The sequence below is a fragment of the Excalfactoria chinensis genome, chromosome 4 (genome assembly GCF_039878825.1).
Source record: "Excalfactoria chinensis isolate bCotChi1 chromosome 4, bCotChi1.hap2, whole genome shotgun sequence".
Taxonomy (NCBI): domain Eukaryota; kingdom Metazoa; phylum Chordata; class Aves; order Galliformes; family Phasianidae; genus Excalfactoria; species Excalfactoria chinensis.
Window position 1 is genome coordinate 82,467,573 of NC_092828.1, and position 17,610 is coordinate 82,485,182.

The following is a 17,610-nucleotide window of genomic DNA, read 5'->3' on the forward strand; positions in this document are numbered from 1 at the left end:
CAAACAAGGCGCCAGCAGTGACACAAACAAGGCGCCAGCAGCAAGGCTGAGGCCCATTTCAAGCAGCAGCCTTTGGCTCACACTGCAGCTGTGCTGTGGTGTTAACCCAGTGCAAAAGCAATCAGACAATGACAGTGCACTGTAAGAGCAGAGATGAGAAAGGAAACAGCAGCTGAGTACAGGCTGCATCCAGCTGCACGAGGGAAGCCAAAAACCGTGACAGTCCAACTGGCAAACCAAAGCTTTATTTGTTTTGTTTGAAGTCTTCGCTACAGCGCGCAGGACTGCGGCCTCTACACACCATGAACACCCATTGCTCAGAGGGCTGTCTGTCATTTGGCACCAGTTTGGGGTTTTTTTGTGTGTTTTCCTCAAACGCTTTTGGGGGAGGATTCGTTTTCCAATGGAATTTGGTTTTCTAAGAGAAGAGGAGCTGCCATGGTGAAGCCAATTAGAGCTGAGTTACTGGAGAAGCTTAAAAAACAAAAACAGAACAAAAAAGAAAAAGTCCTTATCTAAACCAACACGTTACAGAGCTCCAAAACAGGTCAAACATTAAAAGGCTGATATAGGCTCGAGTGGTTTATAAAACCTATAAAAAAAGACTACACCAGCAAATACGCCCTTCAGTCCGCACAGTTTAGAAATGAATGCAGGGAGCAACACTCGCTAGCTGGAAATCTTGCCATGGGAGAACCACACGTACACCAAGAGGAGTACCCCAAATCAAACGGCAAAAGGCTCCAATTCCCATCTATAGGAGACAAACGCGTCAGGAGATCGCATCAAATCCAAGGGATCGTAATTGGGTGGGCGGTTCAAACCTCCCCCACCAACCTCCACGTCTCTCACACATACAGGCTCACATGTACACGGCTCAGTCCCGTTCCAATTCCTCATGGAATAAAAGGATCCCAGGCTTTATAGAGTCTTTCCCTGTCATGCAAGAAATACGTCTGGCTGTGCTCTAATTACCATCGTGTATCACTTCAGCCACAGAGTACCAGGCAGATTAAGTAGAAATGCACAGTTTTTAGCTCATCGTCTCTGCACAAGTGTTGGAGAGGCTGAGCTCCTGGACAGGTCTGGCTGGGCACACAGACAAGTCTCTTCATGCAGATTCACTGGCTTCCACTGGCTTGATCATGTGGTCCGGTTTGTTGCCAGCAGCGTAGTGATCCCACATCTGAAGGTAAAGCCTCTCCAGGTCCATCGTGTACTGCTTGGTGTTGAACAAAGGACTGGATATTCTCTGCTTCCAGACTTTGCCACGTATTTTTTTCAGGCTGCAAAAAGAAAAAGTTGAAGCCAGTCATAAAGGCTTCCCAGCACTCCACAGAACTGTTTGCTTTTAAAATGGGTTTCAGCAGACCCAGAACTGCCAGTACAAAAACAGCAACTCCCACACCAAGTTCATGTGGATGTTTCACCCCCTTTTCGTTTCTGATACGGACCAGCATTATCTCTTCAGAACAGCTGTGACATTCAGTTGTCACATGAACTATTCTGCTCTGTGTTAGTGCACAGTTTTAAACTACTGTTTCAGCTTCAACCTACAAGAACTAAAAGTGAAATACAGTGCACTTTTAAATCAGACAAGACCCTGCACTCGAGCAATTCCTTCACAACAGCAGCCATGTTACTGGAGCCCTGTTACATACACTGCAAGAACAGAAGCAGAGTTAACTGTGACACTCTATGACACCTCAAGATGAGAACTGTCCTATTTCCAACATTAGTTGCAAAATTAATGACAAACTCAGCACTGTGATCCACCACAGCACTTTCTATTCTTGATCTTACAATCTACATAGTGCAAGTTTACTTACTATTCCAGATCAGTTCCCAGTTTCACAGCAATGTCCTCATATTCCTGCCTACTTTTCGCAATAAGCTCAAGACAACCAAGGCAAGTAAGCTGGGAGGCAGCGACTCGTGATGCAAGCGTTTCACCTGTGAAAGCACACAAATAGGGTAACAGGAATCACCAAGTAACACGCTACAGAGTGCAAAGCTGCTTTCCTTCTGCTTCTCAAAGAGGAAATGAGGAAATCTGCCAGGCCCACTCACTATTATAGTTACAATAATGATATCAAATTCACCCACTCCATCCAGGTTTCCCACAGCATTACCTGGCATAGTGACCATAGGAGTCCCAGCCCAGAGCACATCCATCCCTGTCGTGTGCCCATTGCACAGGGGAGTATCTAGACAAACATCAGCCAGCTGCCCTCTCCTCACGTGCTCTTCCTTGGGGGCAACAGGAGAAAAGATGATTCTGTTCTGGGAAAGACCCAAGTTTTGGGCATACTGCTGAATATTGGGCTCTCCTACAGCTGGGAAACGCAGCAGCCACAGCACACTGTTTGGAACTCTTTTTAGGATCTGTAACAACAATCAAGATGAAAACAGTTATGTTAGATCTCATTCATTCATTGCAACACGCTTCAGAATAAATTAATACCACTGTGCTCCAGAGGTTCGATCTCAGTTCCCAGATCCACAGATACTCACATTAGCCCACATCTGCAGCGTGGAAGGGTCAATCTTATAGAGCTGATTGAAGTTGCAGTATACAACAGCATCTTCTGGTAAGCCATACTGAGAACGGGTGGTAACGATGATGGTTCGTGGAACTTCTTCTCCAGTTGCCGCTTTGTTGTTAATCTAAATGAGGAAAAAAAATAAAGCTGTTGGAATACTGAAATTAAAGGAAATGTGCTTACGCCCTATAGAATGCTCCTGACACACACACTGCAACACGTGCTGGCATCAAAGCTTATCTTTCACTTCTTATACAAAGACTACATTGTCTACTTACCCATTACAAGAAATTAAGTGGTGTGTGTACATGCCTGTGGATACCACGATGCTACAACCACCAAGGAACAAAACACTGGGCATTTTCACGCCCTGGCTACGTCTCCCTGCAATTCCAGGTCATGAGAAAGAAAAGGCATTTAAGGAGCACTCCCCTCCTTAAAAGTCACCTCACTGCCTCAAAACTAAACATGAGAGCAAGACTTGAAGGAAGAAGAGAACAGTATTTAAAAAGCAAAGGGATTTCTTTTTGTTTGTTTTGGGGGTTGGGGTGGATGGGTTTATTTTTGTCTTCCTGTATTCCTTGTCTTGAGGATTAGAAAAATGGAAGTCAGAATGACAGATTTTTGTAGGCTATTTTCTGTTTGTTTTTAAGCAACAGGCAATGGTCAGAAGGAAACATCCTTACAGATACGGCAAAACAGGTACTTACAGCCTCTGTTTGTTTTAAATTTAACGTTTTACGTATGTATATAATTAAAGTTTATCTCACTGCCACTGCTGCCAGCCAAAATAAATGTACTGTTGACAAACTTGACATTCATGGGAATGACTCACTGTCACTGACTCTGTTAGAACATGGAGCCAGTATGTTGAAACTGTAAAGACATGAAGATAAACAAGATAATTTAGTTCAAAAGAAATAGGTAAGAGTGCTACTGACCCATAACACCGAAAACCTCAACCACAATGCACATTAATAGTCACCAATACCCCACATTACAACACATACGAAGAAGGGTTATCTTAGTATGATCAAAAGAGAGAAACCACATTTTAAAAGGGCACCAATACAACTTTGATTGGTTCTTTTGGTGGTGGAGTGATTAAGACAAGGAACTTCCTGCTATTTCAGGGCACAGCATTTCCAGGAAAGAAAGCCAATAAACTTACTGATCAAACTAAGACGAAGCCTACTGCCAACTTAGAGGGAAGTCTAAGCTGTGCACAAAAGAATTCATAAAAAGAAACCAAAGCATGAGGTTATGGATACAGCAGTAATAATAAAAGGTCTCCAGTCTTAAAAAATAGTTCCCTAGAAATTCATAGGGAAGTTCCACAAACTTCAGATCACAAAAGAGACTTAAAAGTTACAGAGTCAGTGTATTTCTTAATTCACCTGAGTAACAGATGGACCTTCCCCCCAATCCTACTCTGACTTGGCTCTGATTAGCCAGGATGGACTGAAGGTGCATTTTTACAAGGATTCACATACAAGGGTTCACACCTCAGCAGTATGGAACAACGTACTAGGAAGCCTACAGCTCACTCCTCCCTGGACCTGAAGACTAAACTGAAGGACATTCAGGAGTCAAAAGAAGACACATCAGAGTCAAAATACGGTGTTTTTTAAAAAGGAAGAACTGCTCTACAAGGTAAATATATATATATGTATGTATGTATGTATGTATTCAACAGAAACAGTAGTTGTCACTATCACCTAAATCCCGTGAACTGACAGCACTGAGTGATGGTACATTGAATGGTTCAGAAAGATACAACTGACAGTCTTTTCTATGCAGCAGAATTCAATCACTTTGGACTACAGGTTCCATTTGGTATAACCCCTCTACCTTTGGGGATAAATCATCTTCCACAACATCTGTGGCTTACAGCACATCTGGAGTTTCCCTCAGTATGAGAACTAAATAAATCAACATGACAGAAGAGAGGCATTTGCTTGGAGGTTCTTGTTTCTTGTTACGTTAAAACATACAAACACATTATAAAGTCCAAGAGTAGAGTCCTGAGGTGCCTCACCTGAGTAGTTGCAAGTCCATTACTAATGTTGAATCCATTGATGGTTATCTGAATTTGTCCACGATTAATCATCTCAATCACAGCTTCTGCAATTGTGTTCATAGGAATGACTGGCATACTGAGGGCAGCGTTGCTGTCTGCAGTGTCTCCACTATCAGGACACTTCATCTATGTAAGAAATCCCATAAAGTCAGAGAAAGCAATAGCTTAAATGCTTAAGACAGAACACACAAAGGTGCAGCACTCACCTTAACAATCTTGACATCAGGGAGGCTATCCAAGAAAGCCTTCAAGTCAATGCCATTCAAAACAATTCTGTTATCATAAATATGACCATTGGATTTGAAATCAATGACTGCTTTTTTCTGGAAATAAAAGGAAGCACACCACAGTTATTTACAAGACCCCTCACCAAGTATGCAGCGAGAGTCACTCCATTAACACAGAGAACAGCACTTGCTAACACCACCTACTCCTCCTGCCCTCTACCTACATACCTTTAGATGGGGGAACATGTTGGCGTGGTCTCCAATAAAGAAAGTGTTTGGCATGTAAGCTAATTTCTCTGAATACTGCTCAGCCACCTCAACTGGAGAAGTTTCTTTATCTGTGATGATGTAATCCATGAACAACGCCCCACTGGTTCCAGGATACCCTAACCACATTGCCTACAAGACAAAGAAGGAAGATTCCAGTCCCAGGTACACCATCAAACAATGCATGTTAAAACCAATGCATGTAAGTTCAATTTCCCACCTTCAGATTCAAGTTCTTTGTTGCGCTTTATCAACTTAAAAGCAATCACTGAGACAGTGAACAGGCAGAAAATACTCTAAAATTGATCCTCCAAGCAAAAGACTTCTAACCCACCTGCGCACAGCTTTAATCAGAGCATTAAGCACCAGTGATTTCAGCTTCCCTTAGCTGAGACAACTCCTGTAGGGCAGCAGGAGTCCACTTCAGGCTTCTGCCATTCTCTTTCCATAGGCATTAAAAAGAAAAATGTAGTCAAAAAACAACTGACCTTAATTCTCATTTATTCTGACCAGAATTTCATTATGCCTGAAGAGACTAGAACTCAAACTATTTTTTTCAAAACCTTTAAATACCCTTTTGTTGTTCTCACCAACACAAGCAGCCCTGTGGCAAAGAGAAACCTCACGAAACATAGCTCTATTTCTGGACAGTCAGCTGCACGCAAATCACACGCACGCACAAGAATGAAGGTTGCATTTCTGCAATCACTTGGCAGAGAACAGGAACAGAGAGGGCAAATGCTGTCTGAATGTTCTCTATGATCACAGTCAAAGCTTCTGCCTGACCTTCCTAAAAACACACTCGAGAGTCCCCAGATCTGCCATCAATCACCATGAGCAAACAGATGGGGTTTGTTTTTTTCCTGCTCTGACAGGAAAAAGAGACTCCCTGAACTCAGAAGGGGATATTCTAGAGAGAAAGATCTCTTCATCTCAGTTACCTGAATAGGTGCTGGTCTCAGAGCAAACAACTCATTCCGGGCTCCCTTGGTATAGCCATTCATGTTAATCAGAATGTGTATCCCATCCTGATGTATGCGGTCTGCTGCTTTCCCATTACACGGTATCTGAAGAAGAAATGAATCAAACTCATCTGTGCTTTCAATAACACCAGCTTTCCAATAGATAAATGTCAACTGTATAACCTGGTCAAGACTTCAATTTTGTCAACCCTTTTTAATAAGGAAAAGCAACTCATTTTTCCTTGAAGAGAGAGAGCAGTTAATTAAACTGCTGCCCTGCTTTTACTATGGCAGAGCTTTCAACATCCACTGCTGCAAAGGTAGAAAGAACAGCTCTCCATAAGCCTAACCGTAGGCCCTTGAAGAATTCTCTCAAGTCTCAGCTTTGCCAAACCCATCTTACAGACCAGCCCTGCTGACATGAACTTTGCATCGTTACTTATGAGAGCAGATCCTCAAACGTAATAGTTTCAGCTATCATCTAATTCTGGGACTGTCTGGGCACCAATCCAGTTCTATCATCTATTATTCCACATACACACATCCCATACTGATTCACATTCTTGTCAGTTCCTCAAATTCTAAAACCAGCATCTGCTTCATCCAATAAATCACTGCAGCAAAATATCTTCACCCAATCATCTGTTTTAAATTGTGACTTGCTAGATCTGTGTATCAAAAAGCTCACCTGAGATAAGTCAACAAAGTGATTTGCTTCTGCCATCACTTTCACACGGAAGTTCGTACCATCATCAGGACTCAGGGCATAACAGAACACCTACAGGAGGAGGCACCAGAAATTGACTGAGCATCTGCAACAATTTCTAACCGCTTTCAAACTCTTGATACAAAGTTTTTATGCAACAAAATGCTTTTGCTATTGAACATTGGGTATTTCAATTATAAATTACTTTAGTAAGACTGCAAGTCGCAGACCAGCTCTGCTGCATTTATCTGTGGGGCAGTTAGCACTGAGAAGTAGGGGCAGCGGGTGTTGAACACATCAGCATCATGCCCCAGACCCACCTAGTTCTGGCACTAGCATAACACGCCACATTTTGCATAGACTAAAACACAGCTTTCTCATCAGTCCAAGGTCAAGTGAATGTAACAAATTAATTCCCATTAAGTGTTTAATTTTCTAAGAACACCTTCTATGAGACTCTATTTTAAAGCTTCAGCACACTTTTTTTCTATTTTTACCTCAAATTTGTCCGGGTTATGCATGCCGGGGATTGACTGCATTAGGTGTGATGTTGGATGGTTTCCAAAATCAGAGCTCACATAACCAATGCGAAGTCGACCTTCACTGGCCTTCAAATCCTTTGGATGCTCATATGGCGGCTTGTGAAGTACATTAATCTGTCAAGAAAACACACACAAGTGAACCAAAATGCCAGGAACCAAATGCTAAGCATAAACAAAAAACAATCAAGTTCTTAGAATTAGCCTTATCCAATATTTAAGCAAGTGGGCTGTGGGCATCAGCTTCAGATCTGCACTGCTCACCTTGGGTCAGTGGCCAGATGCCTTCCACACCCAATACTACGCCTTAGATTTCCTGTGACAACAGTACTTCACAACAGACCTTTACAAAACCTCCTACCTTGTCCAAGCACAGATTTCCATGTCTCTCAGCAATAGCTTTCCTAAAGCTGTGAGAAAGGGGATACAGCATGCTGTGATGAGGGTGGACAGAAGGCAGTCTGTTTTTCTCCAGTTGATCAGCCACAATGCTAACCAGCTTCTTCATCCTTTCATCATAGTCTGTCCAGTCACAGACAATCTAGAGAAAAGGTAAAATACAAAACATAGGACAACAAGCTTCACTTGAGCTAAGATTTATCAAGAAGCTGAGATCAAAGCTCCTTCCAAAAACGGAAGCAAAATTTCCAGTGATCACCAGCCTTCTGATTTAAGACTTATTTACTCTTTCGCTTTGCTCACAGTGTTTGGTTGAGGTAATCAAGCTCAGCATTTGATACAGAGGAACCTTAAGACTACAGACAACAATATCCCCTCACCTGCAGACAGTGAGCCAAGTTGCAGTAGGCATCAGGGAAATCAGGTTTCAGTTTCAGAGCGGTGCGGTAGGATGCAATGGCTTCTGGTATATTCCCTGAATCCTGTGAAGACAGAGGAATGAGTCAGTAGATAAAAACACATTCAGGCTAAGTACCCACAGCACTCCAGCACGTTCCAAGTGATTCATACACGTGCACTACCTTGTGAATAGATGCCAGGTTGCTATGGGCATCAGCAAAAGCTGGGTTTATCTGAATGGCACGGGTGTAGCACTGCAGCGCTCCCTGAACATCCTGCATTTCCTTCAAAGTATTTCCCATATTGGAGTAGGCATCTGCAAACGTGGGGCTGATTCTGAGAAGGCAAGATAACATTATGAACAATCAAAGCTTCTCCTCCTTCCTGACAGGAAAGGCTGGGGCTACCACAAACAGCATCCATTTACCTAATTGCCTCTTTGTAATGCATCAGAGCTTCCTGTAACTTTCCTTGCTGTTGGAGAACGCTGGCTAAATTTGAATGTGCAGCAGCAAACTCTGGAAACACCTGGGGAAGAAAAAAAAAGTTGCCACCTGTCTAGCAGTACCCCAAAGCAAACCACGACAAAACGAATCTTGTGCGTTTCTTCCTCTGACTTCTTTATGACTCGTGTCTGAGCAGGCTTCCTTCTGATTATGGTAGGAGATGGAAGGAAAACAACCCCATGTCATACCATACTCTCTCAGCTTTATTCCTCTACCTTTTACCCCACACACCACAAACCAACTGCACCTCAAGAGCCTTCCGATAAAGGCGGACAGCTTCCTCAATGTTCCCCTGCTCCCGTTTGATGTTTGCCAGATTGTTGAGAGAATCTGCATGGGTGGGACAAAGTCGAAGAGCTGTATTGTAACATTCCTCTGCTTCAGCCACCTACAACAATAAAAAGAAGGAAGGGACGATAAGGGTAATGTTCACACTGTAACATTCCTCTTAACAGCACTGCTTGAGAAGGCATTAGACAAATCACTCCTAACAGGTATGAAGTGATTATTTCCTGAATCATTCTTAAGGAACATGACAAACAGAAGACATTATCTTAATAAAATTGATAACAATTGGTGTCCAAAGCGTCAGTAATACTTATGCTAACATTCTTAAGAAGGTAGAAAATGAAAGCACTCCTTACACTGCCCTTTTCCTTCAAGGCGTTGGCCAAGTTACAGTAGGCATCAGGGAAGTGGGGCTGTAGTTCAATAGCCCTCCTGTAGGTGTCTATTGCTAGGTCTATCAGGCCTTGCTCATAATACACACAAGCAAGGTTGCCGTGTACGACTGCATGGTTTGGACTCAAACTCAAGGCTCGAAGATAAGCCGCTACAGCTCTGTAACAAGAAAAAGAATGTAAACAATCACCCAGAGTATGATAACTATATTCACCTTGGTTATAAAAGCATACATAAAACACCGAAGGGAGATATTTTAACAGTCACACCTATTCTATTACTGGAAACACAGAAGTACTGCCTGAATTAAAAACCCCATCAGGAATCAATTATTACTCATGCCATTTCTGAACTACTCTGAAGAGACACGCAGGTCCTTCTGTTCAGGACTATTAAATGTGGTCTGTATTCCTAGCACATCTGTGCTAGTGTAAGGCTTGCTTCACTTGCAGAAATGCCCTTCTTTGGCCCACGTCCTTGTGAGTAAAGCAAAAATCAATGAGTGTACAGTGCCAACAGTCAAAACAATTATCTTCTCTTAGAGCTACAGAGAACAGTCACCAGAAATTATAACCCAATCAGACGCACTGTATATACACAACAAAGTCTGATCCTCTTTTGGAAACAAAATCTACAGACCAGGATCGATTTCCTACCTATCTCCATCTACATCCTTAGTAGTAAAATGTTAAAAACAAGACTCAAGCGCAGGAAGGTCACAAAGGAATACATCTAACAGGGGCTTTTTAGCTCTGCTTACCTGTCAAATATTCTTGCCTCCTTCAGGACATTTCCTAGATTGATGTATGCATCCAAAAAGTTTGGGTCAAGAGTTACAGCCTGAAATTACATGTAAAGTTTTGAGCATTAGCACAAAAGCTTTATCTATAATATCTCAAGTTAAGTGTTGTTTTGCTTGTTTTTATTTTCAATGGACACATACAAATTATGTATGCAAAATCATTCATTTTAAAGCCTGGTAAACCTAATCTGTAAGCCTTTAAGACTTTCTACTGGAAAGGAAGGAAAACACGAGTTATCCATCGAAAACACTGAGGTTCTTTTATGTAGAAGGGACAAAATACACTGCTTTCAAATTACTTCCTCATCAAAGTCATGACCTAATTGTCTCCAACAGAAACTTGGAATGAATTTTCTCATCTCTGATACGTGTGTGAAACCCTCAGGGCAATTCCAACAGCCCTCTTTAAAGGGACATAGGCAGCTCTAAACATCCTGAAGCAACAAGTGACTAACAGAGGGTGTCAAAGGGATTCTAAGTTCTACTGGTCAGAATATTTCTGTCTCCTATCAAAGTACTCTTCCATAAGCAGACAGCCGCCCGTGCAATAAGATTCATCAGTGAGGGCGAACTGGCTCAGGCTGTTACCTTTTCAAAGTGATGGATGGCGAGCCAGATTTCTCCTTGGGCATTGAAAACACAGCCAAGATTACTCCACGCCACTGCAAAGTTTGGTTGAGTCTCAATTGCTTTTAAGTAACAGGCCTTGGAACAGTTAAAGAAGAGAGATACAAGGGGAGGGGAATATTTGTAAAAAGAAAAAAATGAGAGAAAACAATTGTTAGTATGCATTCTCTAACCAGCCAAAAGTGACCCTGCAGTATAGGCTAGCTTGCGCCAAAACTACTGCGCTGCAAACTGCTGTTGGTCCTGCGCGGGCGCAAACCAAAACCCAGGTGCAAGCCCACCATTCTTCAGTTACGCTGCTGAGTCAATAAGACTGCAGTCACCAGCTCAGCACAGCAGTGATCTTAAGAATGGGGTGTGTAAAAATGGGGAAAAATAAAATAAAAAATGAGCGTGCAAAAACAACTCTGGGATGAAATGGAACGTTAGAGCTGTGGGGTGTTCTAAAATGAATGGGAATTACTCTCAAGAGGTAGGAAAGCTACTGGAAAACAGGCATTCTTCTGCTTTAGCAGTCCTCGCCGACTGATACGACACGTCCTGCCCACGGCTTTGAAGGCACTCGGCCACCTGCAGCTCGGAAACCTCAAATGACAGGATTGCATCAAGGTTTAGGTCCCTGTAATGCGAGCGCGAGAAATCGCTGCGCTTCCTACCCAGCACGGCGCCACGCTACCGCTGCCAACTGCTGCGCTCTACCAAGTGCCCCTAGGGAGCGTGAACGGCCAACCAGAATCATTAATCTATCAGACGGGCCCGTATGAAAAAAAATCGTGGCACGTTCAATTTGATGCGTGGAATCAGAAAGCATGGCAAGCCAATCGCATGGGGAGCCGGGCGGTCAGCCACAGATTAATCATCCGGCCGACCGTTCACCGGGGCTCCGCCGCACGGCAGGCGCGTTACCGCTGCGCAGCCTTTGCGCTACTGCAGGATCACAGCGCGTCATCAGAAGAGCAGAACGCTGCAATCCAAACAAAGAAGAAAAAAGGAAAAAAAATGAACAACCGGAAGAGTTAGAAGCTTTTACTATTAACTATCTCCAATTACTTCTTTTAAAATATATATATATCTTTAATTTACGTTTACGTTACTTCTTTGAAAGAATTTGTGGCTACTAGTATAAAACATTCTTACATTACTTGCTCGTAATTAAATATTTTAAGCTGTTTCTGAAGCCACAAGACAGAAGATTCAGGCATGGAGGCAAATGGTTTTGCTGTGGCAGTTACAAACCCGTTACCATATTTCTCATCATGTGACTTTTCGGTGCGTTCCTTGCTGGAAGAGGAGGAGGAGGTGTGTGTCTGCCCTAGATCCAGGCCTCGAGCTCCCTTCAGCGAGGCACCTTACGCATGGAATAGGAGGTTTCACCCACCTGAAACCTTCTAAATACAATATCAGTGGTGAAAAAACCAAAAACAAGAGAGAAAATAAAACAAGATCATTAGTAAAAGTTCAACAAAGCAATTGCAATTTTTTTGGATATGTCTTTAACACATGGGAATGAGGACAATCTGTCTGTAACAAGGGAGACATGCAGAAGGGAGAGGGTTAATCAGGGCAATTGCATACAGCAGGGACTTTTTTTTTTTTTTTTGGAAGAAAGGCTCTGAAATATCTACAAAGAAATTCAATTTTAGTTCAAAACTGTAAGGAATTTGCTGGCTTGATCTTTCAAATGGACTGATAACCAAAGAAACACGTTGCAATTGACTCGAGATGTTTTTCCTCGTTTATTAAGTTCTCACAGAACGGAATAACACTTTCAAACTAGGTGTTCTCCAGAGCTCTGAAACAAAGAAGTCAGCAACCTAAGGCAGGCGCAGTGTCTTGGCCTATACCAGTCACACTAAAGCTGCAGTGAAGTGCAATTCGTGTTAGCTGTCCGCTTGGTGGGCTGAGAACCAAATGTCTCCAGGACCGTTCAACGGTACCACGCATCGTTTGCAACCTGGATCTGACCAAATCAATTCCGCTGCCCTGGGATGGTACACACATCCAAGTTGTTAGGAGAAATCCAAACAATAATCAACTTTGAACCTACGCTCCCCATCGCCCCCTTAGAATCACCGCCCTCCCCGATGGTGCTGCAGCCAAACAGACAGCTACGCTGTTCATACACTCCACTTTGTAGCATGCGCGTGGGGCTTGGAGTGACAGACGTGGAGGCCAGAGTGTTTCTCACTTCTCCACACTCCTCACCCCTGCAGCGCGGACGCGTAAGGTGGCTTGTAACAAGACAATTTCTTTGTGCAATCCAAGTTTTAACGTGCCAAGAAATTTTCGACTCGTCTCGGTGTTCAAATTCTCAGTTTAGGAAACGCAAGACTGCTAGAAGCCACCTTTCCACTACAGCAAGTTTTCTTTGATCAGTTCATTTCCAAACAAACCAGCTTTGTCCTTCCGATTTCTTTATTTGAGGGAGGGGAGGAGGGAAGGCGTGAAGAAAAGTTATTCAGGGGGGCGCAGACTGCAGCTATTGATCATTTACTAGCCTTTCTTCCACCATCGAGGGGAGGGAAACGTTAAAGAAGAATAAATATCTTTAAAAGCCAATATTACAAGGTAACATTTGGATAAGTTTCTTCTCCACTTACAAGCCACAAAGGACTTTAGAAGAGCAGCATTTTCAATAGCACCTGCATCGTACAGGGATCTCGAGCTAACCACAGGCTCTCTGCTTGGCAGCAGCAGGCAAGCCTCAGATTTGAAGGGCCGTTACTTATTTCCAGATAAGAGCATGGTGGAGCCCCTGCCCAATACTTCAGAATGGTATCAGGTAGTCTAGTTCAGCAGGTAGGCTCGGTAATGTTCCATTTCTTGACTTAAACCAACTTTTAAACATGGACATGCCATATCTTGCCCTGCAACTACTCTGGGGCGTTTCAGTGCCTTCAGTTTTCAGCAGTTTCTCAGACTGTCTGTAGATCAACGCAGATTTGAAGACTTGGTGCAAAGTTCAAGTTTTCAAAACACTGGCGTTTACATGTATTCTACTCAACACCTACCTTGGCTTCTTCCAAGCGACCCAGGGCTTTGAGCAGGTTCCCCAGGTCACTACGAACACAGTACAAGTCCTGAAAAACCAAAGTCACTCAAGTCAGCTTCACGACTTCACAGCTGCCCCAAAGGTCTTGCAATTGGCAGTTCCCACTCCTCTATAAATTCATTCCAAATTCTTCGCAAAGATAACTACAGGTGTGATTTTTGATGGCTGTTTTTATTTATTAAATAATTGGTTTCTTAAATTAATAACAACCTTGCTTCCTGTACCCTTAACAGCTTTTCTCCCCGCGTATCCCCCACCAACCCATCCGTTCTTCTGAAAGGCACTACTCACAGGGTTGTACTGAAGGGCAGACACGTATGCCTGTACTGCTCCTTCCATATCTCCTGCAGCTACCAGTGCAGCAGCCAGATTAATGTATCCATCAATGAAATCTGGTTTGAGGCGCAGTGCATGTCTGTAGTGCTCGATAGCTTCCTGCAGCTGTCCACGTTCCTTGTACACGTTGCCCAGATTTGAGTAGGCTTCAGCCAGCAGTGGGTTCTGTTTAATAGCCAAAGTGCTGAAGTGAGCAGACCTGGGGAAAATCAGACAAGTTAACAAAGACAATTGATTTGGAGTGTTGGCCTGTTTACTGTTTGATGGACATTCATGCTTAAGCAAGACAAACATACAGCCAACATACGCAGGCTTACAGAGCTACCTTACATTTAGCTTCTCCTTGTTTAACCACCTCCCCTGTTCCCACTGCAAGTTCTACTGAGAAAGACAACCCAGCTCAATCAGCAGGATTCAAGTCTCCTCCTCAAACCTGAGCTCTACGTGGTCTGAGAAAACATCACAAATACTCTGTTAAGCCTCTTCAAACATTTGCATGCTTTCTTCTATGCAGTTTTTCACTTAGTTTTTCAGAAACAGAATATAGCAGACAGGCATAGGTTTAAAGTTCTGTCCAGCTCTCTTGTTTCATTTTCCCCCATCTAAATCATTACTACAGCTTCACTCAGAAGCCTACAGAGTAAATCCCAGTTACAAGTTATTACTTCCTTCATCATTTAAAGTTCCAGAGGCTTGAAAGACACAAGCAAGGTCAGGGAGAGGCAGGCAGAAGAAGCAGCAACAACTCTTAATTAAGCAATGCAATCTCACTGCAAACAATCAAACTCAGAACTTAAAAGTATTAACCCCACACTGCAGGTGGAATACATGAGAATTTCTTGTTTGCACGTGCAAATAACTCGGGCATGAAAGTGTACAATACGAAAACGGCATGAGAGTAACAGCACTATCTGATGCTTGCTCTAAAGCTAGCAATTCCCACTTGTATTCCTCTTACCCTAAAAGAACTCAAGAAACAAGAACATTATTTTTAGCCAGTCATTACTGCTAGCATTAAGTCAGCATCTGCATTCAGTGCTAAAGCCAATGTCAGATAAGCACTTCTATTAACTGTGCTCGGTACTAAGAGGAGCACAAACTCCAAAAGAAGCTTGAACGCAACATCTCAGTCCTACCTGTCCAATCTGCGACACTGGAAGTGAATAGACGATAGCAATAAAAGCACACCAGTATTATCAGGCTCTTGTCTCCAAAGCTGCATGCAGTGTCTCTCTGCTGCTTCAAAGTCTCCTGCCTGATACTCACGATGAGCCAACTCCGCTAACCCTTGGAAGGAAAGCATACGTTTCGTTGGTTCTGGAGAATCACCAAAACATTCAAGGGGGGAAAACAAAAAGTTAGAGAATGGAAACCAAACCAAAGAAACCAAACTAAATAACTAAACGAAAAAAAAAAATGACAAAACACCAACCAAAACAAAACCAACCAAACAACAAAAAAAAAGGTGTTTCAAACTAAAGGATGAAAACGTTTGAAATGACACAAAACAACACAGCAGGTGGAGGTTTGTGCTCTCACATCTTCAGGCCCCAAGCTGCTGCTGTGGGATTTCACCAGTTCACGTTTGGAAACAAAAGCAGCCATTACAGTTACACAACTTCCAAGTATTTTTCAGGTTAGCAGAAAACAGTTAAGATAATCCTACTGTAAAGCAGCTACTTGGGCTCAAACAGGCAGCAGAGCCAGACAGAACAATGAATTTCCTTGCCCCCCTCCCCCCATCCCCAGACCGGGCATGTAACACTTCCTAGCACTGAAAAGCACTATAAACCTCACAGGGAAATGCAGGACCACAGACACAGACTTCAAAGGACTCGAACTAAAGGAAGTTCTGCTGTGCCAGCAGATCCGTATCTTGTGAAAGCCCTTAAAAGAAAAAGGCGTAATGCACAGCGTTCCTTTAAACCTCCACTCTGCCTGTATTATCCACCACGCATAACAATTCCTCCACTGGAAAAGCAGCTGAATGCTATCTGATGGAATAGAGGGCTGCAACTGGAGGGAGACAAACTACTTCCATCAAACACCGGGCTCAGACAAAACAACCCATGTGAGCAGCCCAGTCGTTATCTCACGGTTCTGCATTAGAATAGAGAAAGAGCAGCTTAAGAAAAAACTCACAGCTGCTCACACTAGAAAGAAGCCCTTCAGGCCGTGCCTTTACATCAGCCGGACGTGCTGTTAAAAGCCCCGAGTACTGTAAGCAGCTCTTATTTTCCCCTCTTAAGCTCAGGACAGGGAAATGTAACGCTCCCAGCGCTCTGCGGGCACTGACCCCATTCGTTCAGCACTTCCTACCTGGCCCTACAGAATTCCACATCTCTGATGTAACGACTCACAGGATGGTTTGGGTTGGAAGGAACCTTTAAGATCACGTAGTCCCAACCCCCTGCTATAGCGGGGACACCCCCCTCTCCCCCGGGTTGCTCACAGCTCCATCCACCCAACCTGGCCCCGAGTGCTGCACGGCAGAGGGCATTCACGTCCTTACTGGGCAACAAGAGCCAGCGTCTCACCAGCCTCACAGTCAAGCATTTCTTCCAGTTATCTACCCCCGTTCCAACTGAGCTCCATAGCGCTGTGCCGCAGGGCAGGCCGGGGAGCAGCGCTGAGGGCAGGCTGAGAGCGGTGACCTTGGTGCTCCCACAGCACTGCGGCCCGGCCCCACCAGCGCAGCGCCCGTACCCCCCCCCCCCACAGCCTCCCTTCACGCTCCGTTCCGCACCGCCCCTTCCCCCCGCCGCCCCCGGAGCAGCGCCGTTTATTTCGGGCCCGTTGTCCGCCCTCCCCCCCTGCGGCTGACGGATAAATATAGCGCCTCGAACACGCGGCCCGGCCCGGGCCCTTGCGGCCGCTTCTGGAAAGTTCCGCCGGGAGCGGCACCCGCGGAGCGCTGCGCATGGGGGGGGGGGGGGGGGGGGGAGCGCGGCCCGGTGCGGCCTCGATCCCGGCGGTACCTGTGCTGTCGGCCACGTTCCCCACGGAGGTCGCCATCGGGACAGGGGCCGGCGGGGCGCCGGGCTGAGGAGGCGGAGAAGAACAGAGCTGCCCGCGCTCCCGGCGCTCTGAGGCGGCGGCTCCCGAAATGGCGCTGGCGGAGGCGGCGGAGAGCCGAATGGCTGCGGCCGGACCTAGCTCCCCGCGACAAATAGTCCGGGCGGAGCCAGCCGGCGGGGCGCCTCGCTGCGGAGTGATACAGCGGAACTACATCCGTCTCCTTCCGCCGAGCGCCCCCTCTCTCTGTCTCTCTCACACGCGCCGCCGCAGCGGCAGCTTTGTCAGCTGAGCCGGCGCTCCGCGCGGAGCCATTGCGACAAACGCAGCCGCAATTGCGCATGCGCCAATGGTCGCCTCCGCGCGGCCTCCGCGGGCACGTGCAGCGCGGCCGTGGTGGGTTGGGGGGTTAAATGGGGGCTGGGATGAATTGCGATTCAACATGAAGGCGCGGGGCCGCTGATCGCTG

The 17,610-nt window shown here is 44.9% G+C and overlaps 1 protein-coding gene across 3 annotated transcripts; it reads right to left on the reverse strand.

Annotated features, from left to right (window-relative positions):
- Positions 1–229: 229 nt before the first annotated feature.
- OGT (O-linked N-acetylglucosamine (GlcNAc) transferase) lies at positions 230–17,305 on the reverse strand. 3 transcript variants are annotated; one of them, XM_072336747.1, is made up of 22 exons: positions 17,105–17,305; positions 15,263–15,443; positions 14,082–14,325; positions 13,750–13,818; positions 10,700–10,816; positions 10,070–10,149; positions 9,273–9,468; positions 8,876–9,016; positions 8,550–8,650; positions 8,305–8,458; positions 8,104–8,205; positions 7,686–7,865; positions 7,283–7,441; positions 6,768–6,857; positions 6,059–6,184; positions 5,079–5,249; positions 4,830–4,946; positions 4,582–4,749; positions 2,515–2,667; positions 2,133–2,385; positions 1,830–1,953; positions 230–1,286 (listed from the first exon to the last, which is right to left on the reverse strand). In XM_072336747.1, exons 1-22 carry the CDS (start codon positions 17,139–17,141, stop codon positions 1,112–1,114), a joined length of 3,138 nt encoding a protein of 1,045 aa, XP_072192848.1. In that variant the 5' UTR covers positions 17,142–17,305; the 3' UTR covers positions 230–1,111. The 3 variants fall into 3 exon arrangements, with proteins under 3 accessions (XP_072192848.1, XP_072192847.1, XP_072192849.1); XM_072336746.1 differs by having other exon boundaries at positions 15,263–15,413; positions 17,105–17,287; XM_072336748.1 differs by lacking the exons at positions 15,263–15,443; positions 17,105–17,305 and adding an exon at positions 11,982–12,126.
- Positions 17,306–17,610: the final 305 nt, after the last annotated feature.